This window comes from Apaloderma vittatum, unplaced genomic scaffold (genome assembly GCF_000703405.1).
Source record: "Apaloderma vittatum isolate BGI_N311 unplaced genomic scaffold, ASM70340v1 scaffold36642, whole genome shotgun sequence".
Lineage (NCBI taxonomy): Eukaryota > Metazoa > Chordata > Aves > Trogoniformes > Trogonidae > Apaloderma > Apaloderma vittatum.
Window position 1 is genome coordinate 22,104 of NW_009703739.1, and position 13,569 is coordinate 35,672.

General features: G+C 37.9%; 1 protein-coding gene across 1 annotated transcript; it reads right to left on the minus strand.

Moving 5' to 3' along the window:
- Positions 1-1,599: 1,599 nt before the first annotated feature.
- Positions 1,600-13,025, minus strand: ATRIP (ATR interacting protein; the record flags this gene model as incomplete). The annotated part of the gene is made up of 12 exons (XM_009864730.1): positions 1,600-1,667; positions 2,627-2,876; positions 3,137-3,220; positions 4,139-4,230; positions 4,810-4,952; positions 5,589-6,320; positions 7,584-7,713; positions 8,454-8,549; positions 9,978-10,138; positions 10,434-10,549; positions 11,198-11,368; positions 12,940-13,025. Coding segments are annotated over 12 exons (2,129 nt in total), but the record flags the coding sequence as incomplete, so codon positions are not given.
- Positions 13,026-13,569: the final 544 nt, after the last annotated feature.

Below are 13,569 nucleotides of genomic sequence, written 5' to 3' on the forward strand. Positions count from 1 at the left end.
GCTCACAGGGCTGTTTTTAAAGGATTATCTTAGGGCTTGTTTTGGTTTTGAGGAAGTAAGGGGCTTTTGCCTGACTTGATCCTCAAGTTCTCTCTAATAGTAAAGGCTAAGAAGTGCTGTTTTGTGGCTTTTTTTAAAGTGGTCAAGTCAAATGGTTTATGTCACACCGAGCACGTCTTGCCCAGTGACCTGGTTCAAGGGTTGTTACCATGTAAGCATAACAGAAGGCCGTGCTGTTATGTGCCTGTGCATCCCTCCTTGCTGCATTTAAGTGGGAAAAGGGCAGTTCTCCAGCTGCTGTGAGGCACCTGAAGCCTGTTACAGAGAGGAGCAGTTGGCAGCTTGTGTTTTACAGGTCTGCCAGCTGTTGCTCGAAGAAGCAGCAGCTTAGCCCTAGGCAGTGTTGTGGGAGGGGGGGTTGAAGCTTTGTACCTAGGAGCTTCAGCCCTAGGGAGATGCTGGATTATTATACTGGTTGTTCCTGCATAGCCCCTTCTGGGAAAGCTCTCTTCAAAAGCGAAAGCTAAGTCAAGAGCTTGTTCAGCACACTGGAGTGGGGCTCTGCCCAGGCACATCAGGGCAGGACGCAACCCAAAGAACTGGAAGTTTCCCAGTTTTCCAAGGGCTTCTTTCCCACTCTCCTCCTCCTGGTCCCTGGAGCCAAGTTTGTTCTGAATCAAGTATCTGCCAAAAAAAAAGAAAAAAAGCTTTCCAAATTAATTAAAAATACAAGCCTGTAAGCTCATTTTAGTAGCACTCGGGTTTCCCTTTTTAGGGTCTAAGGTTCAGCTGATACTTGCAGCCAAGTATGACCCTTGAAAGGGTATAGCAACAGGGTTTTTTTCCTCCAGTCTTCAGTGCTGTATCCCAGCAATGAGATGCTCATTTAGCACAGTGCTTATACAGACACTACGACGAAAATACCAAGTCATTCTGCACACATTTCAATATCCTTCTCTCGCCCAGTAAGATAGAATGCTGTCCTCAGCAGTACCATCTGCTCTTCTGAGGTAACCTTTTAAAAAAATAAGTTCTCAGTAGTAACACTTTCAGCAGACTCATGAAACAGAAAAAACTCAGGTGGTCATTACAAGGCTTCAGAACTGAGCTGCCAATTAGAAAGATCTTTAAAGCCACAGTAAACTGTTTACTAGTATCAACATAAAAATTCTTGAAGTCAAGCAAGAAAGTGTTACAGCTGCAAAAGAAACAAATGTGTTCAAATGGTTTTCATATTAATGCAGTGATCCCAAACATCTGGACATATTGAGCATCATAAATTCAGCTGTAGTCACAGTAAAATGGAGAACAGTGAAGTTTCTGTTCCATTCACAGCAATTTCCTAAAGTCATAAGCCACTGAGGGGTTTTGCACAGCAAAACAGTACGTTGCAGTATAATTTTTATATCAAAAATTTCTTTGCTTTCAGCTGTAGATGGCACTTAAATAATCACAACAGAAGTGTCTTAGTTGTGCTGCATTTGAGTGCAACCTTTAGATTATCACTTAATAAATTAGATTGCTTAAATTTCAGATTTACATTGGCAACAATTATTATAATTTAGATGTGGAAGGACGGAGATCTTTGCTAGCTGTTAGCTAGCTGGAGTCCATTCCTTGGTCTTCTACTTCGGGTTCAGGAGGATACAATTCGTCCAAAATCAGCTCTGCAACAAAAACAGAAAATCATGTTTCAGAGAGTTGTTTTTCCACTTGATATGGTGTAATTATAGCCGGTATCCCTTTGCACTTTAGAACATACTGACTGTAGAAGGCTACAGCAAATATCCTTTTCCAGGGTTCCATATAAGCAGGTCTTCAGATAGATACAAGTTTTGTCATACAAACTTCCCTTCTTTGCTTTAATGCCCAAAAAGGCATTAAAGGAGAGAACTATCTTAGGCAGTCAATTAAATTCAGCTACTAGCAGAAAAACAGTAAAGGGTACTTTATTTTGCAGATAGTTCTGACAACTTACTGAGTTTAAAACCTCATTTTCGTTTACTAATTTTAAAACCACACCAACTCTGTAATGTGCATGCAAATAATGTCAGGAGTGGACTAAGAAATGGCATCAAGGTACAAGGAGAGACAGTTTCCCAGGATTAGCTCTCTCTAGGAAACAGACACCAGCAAAGTGCAAAGCAAGAGGCAAGTTCTGATGGATATGGGTACAGAAGCTTTTGGGGTAATAGAAGAAGGATGGGGAGTAGAAGCGAGCAGAGGAAGAAGAGAAAGATGTTAAGGATGCATGGGGAAGAAAACCAAACAATTGCAGAGAGAAGGCGTAACGCTAGTTGGGAGTCTTGGAATAATGATTTTTATTTTTTAAAGAAGGTAATACATAGTGCAACGTGTTCTACTAAAGAGAGCTGGAGTATAGGATTGTTTGTTCAGATAGTAGGGGCATATTTCTATGGAGAGAGGAACAAGATAAAACTAATACAGAATATTTGAGTAGTGATTCAGTATAATGAAGACTGAGAAGCACTAGACTGTGGGCTGCCTTCAGAACAACAAACATCCATGGCATCTGGTACATGGTACTCCTTAAAAGAGTAAAGGGACAGAAGTGGGACTTCTACAGCATGGAAAAAAGCCAACATTATAATATGACTTGTTTTACCTTCATAGGCACTCAATTTTTGAGTCTTTTTGAGAACAGCTCTTATGCCCGGCATGGCTTGGTCATATTGGTGGAGAACTTCCAAACAGTGTTCATGAAACTGTTTATCTTTCTGAGATAGGCTGTGTAAGAGTAAAACAGCATCCCGTAAAAACTGAATAATTTTTTCCTTATACGCACACAAGCTGTTCTCAGATCTTCTAATCTTCATCCACTGTCTATGTAACATTATAATTAGTGCCTTAACCACCTGCAAGAGGAAAAGTGCCTCAATACAGAGTAGAATTATAGCAGCAGCAAACATATTTCATTATGAATTTTACTGAGTAGTCTCTTCAAACTTCCATATTTCAGAATATCTTCTAGCAAGCAAAAGCAAGCTTTCTAGAAAGCAGCATCCTTTGAAGTACAGTATGCTTTTTCACTGTGCAAAAAGGGGCAAAGAGCTGTTTCAGCACTGAGAACCTTTAAGTTCTCAGTAGATTAAACTCAGCCACTGTAGTGACGTACCTCGAGGTTACATTGGCAGTCTGTACCAGGTAATAAAACCGCTGGCTTGGAGCACCGCATGCACCTTGTCAGGAGTCTAACTGTCTATTACAAAAACATACAGACAGCATTTTAATGAGTACTAGGGTTCTGCAGAATTACCCAATATTTAAGCTACAAATAAAAGGAGATATAAATGGTATTTCATTACTAGTTTCAAATATTCTTGGTTTGTTTTTGTTTTCTTAACATTTGATCTTTTTTACCCCCCAAAAAAAACTGTTACAAGTTTTTTCCCTGTCAAACTTCACAGGCAGATATTGCCTTGCATAGAAACCTTCTCAGCTTTCTCATGAGAAAGGGTACCAAGGGCTTTAATTCACTGCATACAAATGTTACCACTTAATATAACAACATAGACAAGAGGATAATGAAAATAGTTCAAGTTTCTTTCAAATGAGAGCAGTAATAGAGCAAATAGTAGAATCTCAAGCAAGTCACCACTGTCACTACAAACAATACAAATTAAGTTCAAAAGCTACTCTTCCTATATATAATGATGACTATTACACAGCAAGCTCACGTTTCCACTGATGACGATGAACATAATCCTAAATTGCTAAAGCCTGCCTTTTATATGTAATAACTTATTAGATACAGTTCAGAAGTGATACAATCAAAATGAATCACAGATTGTCCTTCCTGTTACTCCTCTATCATCTTGAAAGCAAAATAAAGCTTAGTGTTAAAACATTTCAGCCAACCTAGGATCTTTCTTGCTTTTTCAGAGACTCAACTATGATTCTTATGACTGATGTTCTCTTTAAGAATAGTGACTGATTCAGTTTCAAGCAGCTACTCTTAAAAATCCATGTAATCCCCTACTGCAAGCCAATAATTTCATTGTTCTGTTTCAGCTGGAGAAATACCTTGTTTTCAGACAATTTCTGCGTGGCCTTGCTCCTCCCACTGCCCCAAGTGGAAATAGCAGGAAAAAGCACATGAACAAACAGTTGTGGTTACCTCTTGTTCCAGTTGAAGCCAAAGCATTTCAGATGCTGATTTATCTGGTCTTGATGTAATATACACATACAGTGCAAGAAGAAGGCAGGTGTCTGAAATAGAGATAACTTTGTTCTTTTCTCAACTAGTCAGTTGTTTATGACAGCAGTTAATTTTGTCACACAGGAAGACATTGCCGAAAATACACAATATCCTGGGACTCATGATACAGGCTCAACTTCTTGCTTTACTTCAGACATCTTAAGCAGCACTGAAGAAACTATTATCCCTAAACTTTTAGTTATACTGTCCTACATCATTCATAAGAAGCTAGACAAAGGCTATGTGTCATGCAGAGTACTGGAATCCCCAAACTGAGCAGTGCCATGAGCACAGATAAACTTCAAAAATCCTCAAAAGCCCTTTCTTCCATTCATATAATAAACGTTAATCTGGAACATAGTTGTAAAAATCCACATGGGTATCAAAAGCCCTGTATGTAAACAGATGCCACAAACCAAAATACTCTTCAAACAGTAACTGAAACCGCACTAGAAAACAAGTTTTCAAGTAACATAGCTGGCTTTTCGCCTTTTGGGGTTTAACTCCTTAGAACGAGGCCTGTTTGCATTACTTTAGTCACTCGAACTACCATTCAACTCCTAACAGGTCTCTGTTATGCAGCCTTTTACCTGAATGAGAACAGAGTTGAGCAACCAACAGGTGGTGTTGTGAAAGAATAGACAACAGTCTCACAGTCAGCACGACAGCAGGCAAAGGGGTCTCTGGACACAGACAATGGAGCAGTATTTGGCTACTCAGTAAGTGCTGAAAACTTCAAAAGAAAATTCAGTTAGAAATGGACAATGCACAGACAAGTTGAAAATACACTGTTTCTTGTACACAGCATCATCACTTGTGCCTTTTTAGCCACTCAAAACATACCTGATCTCAACTTACATGTCATGAATAGAGACAATACTGAAAAACATACTCTGCTACATTCAGCAGTCTGCAAGTCATACTCTGGTTATGTATATTAGACCATTAGCAGATGAAATGCCTCATTTTTGAGAGCGCCGTTCTACATACCAGAGTGAGACCTTGCTTTTACTCATGCATCTCCCAGAAATCATGAAAACCCCAAAATGAATGTTACAGATATTGTCAACAACTGTATAGGGCCTCAAAAAGTTTTCTCACTTTAAAGCAACAGATATGCCATGAAACAGCAGCATCTGCTTCATATAAACATCGTAAGCAAATCTTGTTACTGATCAGGGACGAATATCACATGTGTTAGCAGCAAAGGCAGTAGAAGGGTCCTCAACTGCTTCTCAAAGGTCATCTGAGAGGTGTCACATTCTCTCATACGTGTCAGAACTTCTGCTGTCATCTGCATAAATTAGTTTCCGAAAATTGCTAAACAAGAGTCTGAAATAACTTTAAAGCTAGCATAGTACTGACTTACTTCATTAGCAAGTCCATTGTTGCATTTTCAGCTAATTTCACCAAAACTTTCAGGCTTTGGTTCAGTATGCTATCTGCCTGGGAGCCTTTCACAGCTGAAAAGGCTAAAACCTGGAGCAGCTTTTTAAACAAAGAATGCTGAGCTTGATCATTACTGAGAGCATCCTGCAGAGCCACGGGCAGTCCTCCTTGTATCCTGGTATCTTCTTTATTATCACACTGATTATCACGCAACGCATTATTGTCCATCTTGGAAACTTGTTCATCTCCAGCAGCAGAACTTTTCTCTGCTTCAGTAGACAGCAACGTGTGGACAACATCCCAGCTATAAAACACCAAATAATACAGAACACCCAGGGACACAACCGTAGTTTCTTCAAGAGATGCCCTGAAGTCCTCCTTGCTTGAAGCCATGTTTGAGTTGGTTCTGGAGGAAACAGCTGAATGGTTTCCACAAGAGGCATTTACCGACTTGTCTGCCAATTGTACTGCTTGGCAGTATGTGCCAACATAGTGTTCTACCAAGGGCAAAAGATGCACGGCACCTCGGATCTTGCAGCATGTGAGGTGCAAGAATTCTCTCCGGCTTTCTGTTGGGCTTCTTTCAGCTAATCCTTCATCCATAGCAATCAAGTTCAATCCTGTTATTGCAAGCTTCTGAGCTTCTCGCAGGGATACAGGAGGAACAATTTCTTCTTGAGCTGTCTTGCTGCTGGGTAGTTGTGTGGACTTCCTATCAAAAAAAAAAAAAAAAATCAAAGGGAAATACTTAAGAAAAGGTAGAGAACATAATTGGAATTTGAAGTACCTGTATTCGGAATCAAATTATAGAAAGGTTAGTGTAATAAGAATGTTTATTCCCAAAATAGACTGAGGGGAAAATCCCACCCCTGTAAGCCATTATCTGAAACGTTCGCAACACTGGCTTTCCAATTTCATGCTCTTGATAACCTGTTAATACATTAATACTTAAGAAAAGGTAGAGAACATAATTGGAATTTGAAGTACCTGTATTCGGAATCAAATTATAGAAAGGTTAGTGTAATAAGAATGTTTATTCCCAAAATAGACTGAGGGGAAAATCCCACCCCTGTAAGCCATTATCTGAAACGTTCGCAACACTGGCTTTCCAATTTCATGCTCTTGATAACCTGTTAATACATTCTTCTCTTCCTCTCATGTTTTTTGGGAAGAACAATTATCTGTACGTGATTGATCTGTAATAAGTAGGGGCCTTTAAAGGAGTACAACAACAAAAACTTGTTTTGTTGGCCAGAGATGAGAGAGCGTTCAGCTATTAACTAGTCAAACCGCAGCTACAAAGGCCAAACACACCACCTCTACTTGCATAAACAGCACAGCCTATGAAGCATGAGCCTTGCTATGAATCCAAAACCCACAAGAATTACTAATAACGTAACAGAAAAGCAAAGGTATTTTAGGAGCTACAGTTCAATACTTCAAAGTGAAAAAATATTCTAATTTATGTAAAATATTCATATTTAACACACTTTACTGGTCATTAAATATATCTTGGCAAATTGCACATAAATTATATATTACAAATTGAATATAGTTTAGACTTTGAAGATATAAAGGCTACTCTTCTTTTAATCACGTTTTCAACATTTTTCTTCCTACTTAACTCATGATCATGTTTATGTGCTTCCCTCTTCGCAATGCAAGTTTTGTGTCCTCAAGTGGTTAAAAATAGCAGCTGCTAAGCTCCCAAGTTTTACAAAATATTTCTGTGCCTTCCACTAATATATAATTAACCTAGTTTATCTCTTAGATACTCAACAGTGGAACAATACTATGATAATCAAAGATTAATAAGCAAAGACATGGAATGATGTTTCAAATTTTGCACAGAATGGCCCAAGCAAAACAGCATTTAATACAAGGAATACCCAAATGAATAAGCATTTCTTAGTACAGAGAACGCTACTATACTAAGAACATGTCGATGGAGTTTAAAAAAGAGAATAAAACTCACGTATCCAAATAGTTAGGCTGCAATACAGCTCCAGGTAGAGGCTCAGAGTTATTGCTAAGAAGATGGCAGAGTCCTAGTAATGACCCAGGGACAATGGGCTGCTTCATCAGTGCATTTAGTAAGATAGAACCTGAAAGGATACACAATTGTCTTTGAAGTAGTAGCTTTATCATCAACTGCAACATCATAAAGGACAAAAAAATTAATATTTCAAAAGATTAGCCTTATTTAGAGTGCTCTCAACATAGCTTTTTCATTACAAATCTCCTTTCATTACACAAGAATGATTTTTCACAAAAATGAAATTAAGATATGATTTAAAAATTAATGAAATTATATTTACAGATATTCTAATTACAATCCCACATTAGCAAAACAGCTCAAGACAAATGAGCATATACCCCAACTATCTGGATGACTTGCCCTCCATCTTCCAGTTCAGACATTTAAAATTATGTGATGCAATTCCGTGCTGAATTGGAAATAATATAGTACCCTGACTGTTGTAAATGTTGTTTTATTGTTTTTACCTTCATTTAAAAAAAAAAGTCCACTTTTCCTGGGTTTATATCAATTTACAATAAAAAGCATAACATATTAATACTGAAAGAGCTGGCCTTGTTAACAAGCTACTTCTTGAGACACACCCTTCCATAAAACAAAACCCAGGCAAACCTTCTTCTTAAATAGAATAACAACATAAGAGCATTGTTAGGATACAGGACAATAAAATAACCTGCAAAAACCGAGCTGAACGCTGCAGCAGCACCACGCAGGCCGCAGGCTCCTCGGCGCGACGCTGCGAAGTGAAGGCACCTGGGCTGTGCCTTGGACTCACTCACCGTGGCTGCGTGAAGAGGATTAACCTACCTGGTGCGTTTCGTTTAGGTACAAAGTTGTAGGAACCGTTTTTTCCTGCTGCTTCATGCTTCATGGGTAAAACTTCAGGATCGGTTATCTTACTGTCTAAAACAAACAGTAATTATGTGTCCAATATGAGAACCATATTGCTTATCTCTCTGTACCTATCCTTTACACGCACTCAGCCACAGCTGCTATATAGTAAGTGAACGGACAGCAGACCAGTAAAATACATGTAAAACTCAAATGTATTTGAGCTGTGATGCAAGTAGAATTGTTCCCCAAAATAAATTAGAAAAGTGAATTTATTTTCACCTTTACCATCAGATGTTCCACAGATTGTTCAGTGCCATTGCTATCAACTTTTAGAAAAAAACCCCAAAACCTTAAATGGAATTCTCACTACTAGCAGAGCTTTATGTTACTACTTTAGTTCAAAATCAACATAAAATTCTAAATGAAATAAAATAATTGAACATTTAATAATCTTCCAATCACCTACATATGTCACAATTACTACCCAAACTGAAGCCAAAAGCCTTGCAGGGTTCATAACACAAATAATCAAGCATGTGTTTCAAACAAATACACATGCTGCATGTTGTTACCATAATGAACAGTCAGGAGGCTGAAAAAATAGCAATACCAATGCCTTAAGGCTACTCTATTTTTCTTTTTGATGGAGTTCACAGAATCACACAGAATCACAGAATCATTCAGGTTGGAAAAGACCCTTGGGATCATCGTGTACAATCATTAACCCTACTTACAAGTTCATACTGCTCAAGACAATTTCAGATTGAATACTGTAACGGGCAGTAGTAACATCTCAGGATTTTCATGACTCTTGTAAGGATTAGTTGGTGATAGCCCCATTTCTTCCATTTATTATTTCCTATTGCAAACATGGCAGTGGGCTGCTATAAAAAAACACTGGTTTTGGTTCCTATTACAGCAATCTTCAAATATATGCATATATTAATTTCCTAAGCTTTATTCAATGCATTTCAATATACAACTTTGTGAGAATCACTGTCCTGCATATAAAAGAGGAAATGAGTATACTGTTTCAGTTACTTCTTTTAATATAGCTGAATATGTACTGTTTAAAATTAATTCCCCTAAACGGTCAGCTTTGAAGCCAAAAGCACAAAAATACAAAAAATGCATTAGCTGACTAGCAGGCTGATTCAAGAAATAGGCAAATTATTTCCTGTTCTTCTTTATTCAGTGAGAAAGACAGGTTAACATTTTGGATATTTTAATTCATCACATAACAAATCAAAGCCTTTTCATTATAGCCAACAGCCACTTCATTACTGACATCTTGGCATCCGGTACGTAGGCACAACAGAGGTGTGAATTAAAATGATCTTGATGCAAATTTCTGTCATAGCTATTTATTGCCAGTCGGTATAAAATGGAAAGAAACTTAAGCAAAACCAAACTGCTCAGTCCTGTAGTAAAAAAATCCTTATCTAAGGCAGAATGTGGATATGCAGCTCAAATGTTGCAAGCTGTATACGGGTTTACCTTCTTTGATTGAAGTAGCTGGGGTAGTCAAATTTCCTGAAGAACACGATGGTTTAGTGGACATTTCAGCACTGAAGGATTTCTTTGTAGGAAAAGACCTTTTTCCAGGCTGTGGAGAAGATCCTTCTGATTTCACTTGTACTGCAAAATTCTTCTTAGGGCTGAAACAAAAATCATACACTTAGATGAATCTATTTCTTTTATAACTATTTTATTAAACAATAAGCAAGGATCTATTTACCTCAGTGTTTTAAAAGTACTTTACTATAAATAAACTCTTTGCATTTCTGTCACAGATACAAGGAAGGCTCTTTCTGAGCACAGAAGTCAGACTTTTTTGGTTGTATTTTTTAACAACAACGGAGCTAAGAGTTACATAAAGAAAGAAAATCTCTTTAATAGTTTAAGCACATGTACTGCAAAAAGGAACACAAATTCATTTTCCAAAACTCCTACCTTGGCATTAAAACCGTCTGAGTAACATGTTTATTTCTTTCACAGTTCTGAAGCCGTGTTCTTAATTCATTCATTTCTGCATCTTTAAACTGCAACTCTGACTGTAATGACAGTAACTGAAAGAGGAATTAAGAAGACAGTGTCACTGTCACCAAATAATTAAGAGGTTTTGTAACTACAGAGCAACTAGAATTACTGTAAGATTTCAAGATTGCCACCTACTTACTATGAACTCTGTGTAAGATCTCCATTTTTATGTTTTCTAGTCTAATTAATACTATCTTAGAACCAATTGTCAAAATTTTGGGCAAGAAGCATATGACTTGTTAAGACAGACCAAGTGCCACAAAGAGTGTGGCTACAGGGAGGTCGTTAAAGGGACAGCAGGACAAAAGCAGCCACTGTCCTCTTCAGGGCTTTCACAGAAAGATGACTGCAACAGGAACAGTGATCTGATCAGAGCCATAAAGCATATTGTGTCGCTTTTTTCCATTTTAAAATAGCGATCCAATTTTAAACGTTCTTGGGATTGCGGAAAAAAGAAGCAATAAGCAAATTAAGACTTCTGCCACTTGAGTTTCACTCTTACTTTGGCAGAAGAAAACCCTCAGCAAGGTCTTACTAATGCTTTCTTCTAGTAAGAAAATAAAAGCATAAACTGTGCGGAAATTTCACAAAAATGTTCTTTTGATTAGATAGACTGTGACATCATTCAGTCATAAAATTCTGCATGTGATGTGCAGGTAATTGACATATTCACAAACCTTTTTGGAGAACTCTTTTTCTTTTTCACTTAAGGTCTGAGATTTTTGCTGTTCCAATAGCATGTACGATCTTTTCTGTTCCTCCAGAGCACACTCCATCTGCTGCATTGAGTCACGCAAAATTTTAATTTCTCCATTTTTAGTAAGAATTTCATCTTGCATTTCTTTCAGCTGCAAGGAGATGAATTCCATTAAACAATGTATGTAACCAAAAGTACGTATTTATATCATTATGTGGTTGAAATTTCAGTATATTTATACTTTCTAGGGAGAAAAATGCTCTTGTAGTCCAGTTCAGAAATTCAGCAATGTTGCTTCTAATTGTCCTCTGATGAAATCAGGCTGAGCTGTTGTTTTCTCTAACAGAATTATAAAATGATAGCAAAGGCATGATTTCATATACTGCCCTGGTATCTGTCAGAGACCATTGTTCTCTTTCCCCTTCTCTGTAATTACGTTCCTTTTTTTGGAAAAGTATCTTAGTCGCACACATCAATAATTTATTCATTGTTTGGATGTTAAAAACAATACTTTAATTATGATAATTCACGTAGCATGACAGCCAACAACCACAGTCCTAAGACAAGCTACTGCCCTTTGACAGTATCTTGTGACATATACAGTCTCAGCCATCACCCTCACAGACAAGACTTTGGAGAGGTAATAAATGAGTTACTCGAAAAGCATGGAGGAAAAAGCAGAAAGACCCCCCCCGCACTGTGTAAAATTATGATTTTATCCCCATGCTGAACATGCTGTACAGGTGGGAGCTTCCCCAATAAAGAAGGAGCTGGCAAGGATTAAAAGAACAGAGGTAAGGGTGATGAGAGAAAGGTAAACAGAGGGGCCCTTTCTGTCTGGGAGAAAGCACAACTGTGAGGAAACAAAGGCCTATCGAGGTGTGAGTGCTACGCACAAGTTTACTGCCTCTCATAACAGCCAAGGAAACCACTAGGTGCAAAAGTCAAAATCAAAGAAATTTCATGACACAATGTCTTACTAAGCTGTGGGCCTCTTTCATACTAAGAGGTGTCCAAAAAGTAATACACAAGCATTTAAATACACACACTATGGAATATTAAATACATGTGTAAGTCCAAAATGTAATACATAAGCATTTAAAAACCCCACAACACTACAGAATATTAAATACATGAATAATATTTCTGGACCAGGAAGGAACTACATGAAATTTTATCTGAGGCTAAAAGAACATTCTAATAAAATATCACTGTAAACTTGCTCAGGTCTTATATTCATCCTAAGCTGTCTGCCAAAAACCCAGGAACTTGATGCAGGCATTTGTAACTTCTTCATTGTCTGCACCTATTTCTTCCCAATAGTATCCTTCCATGAGGAATCACCAGAAAGTAAAGTATCATCAGAATAAAATAAAAATCATCAGAAGGTAAAGTAACATAACTTAAAGGTCATTTTGCTTTCTCAAATCTTTCAGCTGCACAAAACAACTCCTGTTGACTAGTTGAAGAGAATTGATTTGGTAGGAAACAAGTAAAACTGACAAATTAGCATTTACTAATCTGAAATGTCTAAGAAATATAATACTGCTCTTGCTCTTAATATTATTAGAGCCATTTCTAGTATGATGCTTCTAACAGATTCATGGATTCAAAGATTACTAACTTGACTAAAATGTAATACTTTGAACTGAACGTATCCCCCCTTTCATTTAGCCCTATCACAAATACGATATTTAGAGGGGAGAAGAAGATATTGCTAACCTTCTGTCTAATTTCTTCATGCTGAGTTTGCAGAACTTCAAACTGGAACGCTTCTCTCACCAGACAGTCTTCTGAGCTGCTTCCTGCTGTAGAAAAAAGCCAAGATCAGTTCTGAAGCGCGGATGATGCACCTACGTCACTGATGACCTAACATCAAGATTTGGCCATTTGCTGTTACATCTGTCTGAATATCTTAATATTTATCCGGTGACGACAAACAGATAAATTACATGCGCCTCAGGACCACAGTCAGTTTCCCAGAGTTTGTGCATCAATCCCTGCAACAGAGAAGAAAAGCTCTTCCCCAGGTATTTCCAGTATCTCAAAAACAATAAGATGACCCAGAGTAAACGCGTTTCCTCCAAGATAATTTCAGTTAACGCAACCTGCGCAAACAAGGGTTAACTGAAAACTTTTTGGCCTGGAGATTACAAATGTTTGTAAAACGTACTTGAGAGGATTTATACGCACTCTGTAATTAATTATGGACGAAACCCCGGATCTTTTTTCAAAGCAAATCTGAAAATCAGCAATTAAGATGCGGCATATCCTGCATTAAGTAGCGAAAGTTAATGGCTAGGGAATAAAAGTAGACCCCCGGCCTCACTCCCGTTACACCGCGAGACCCCG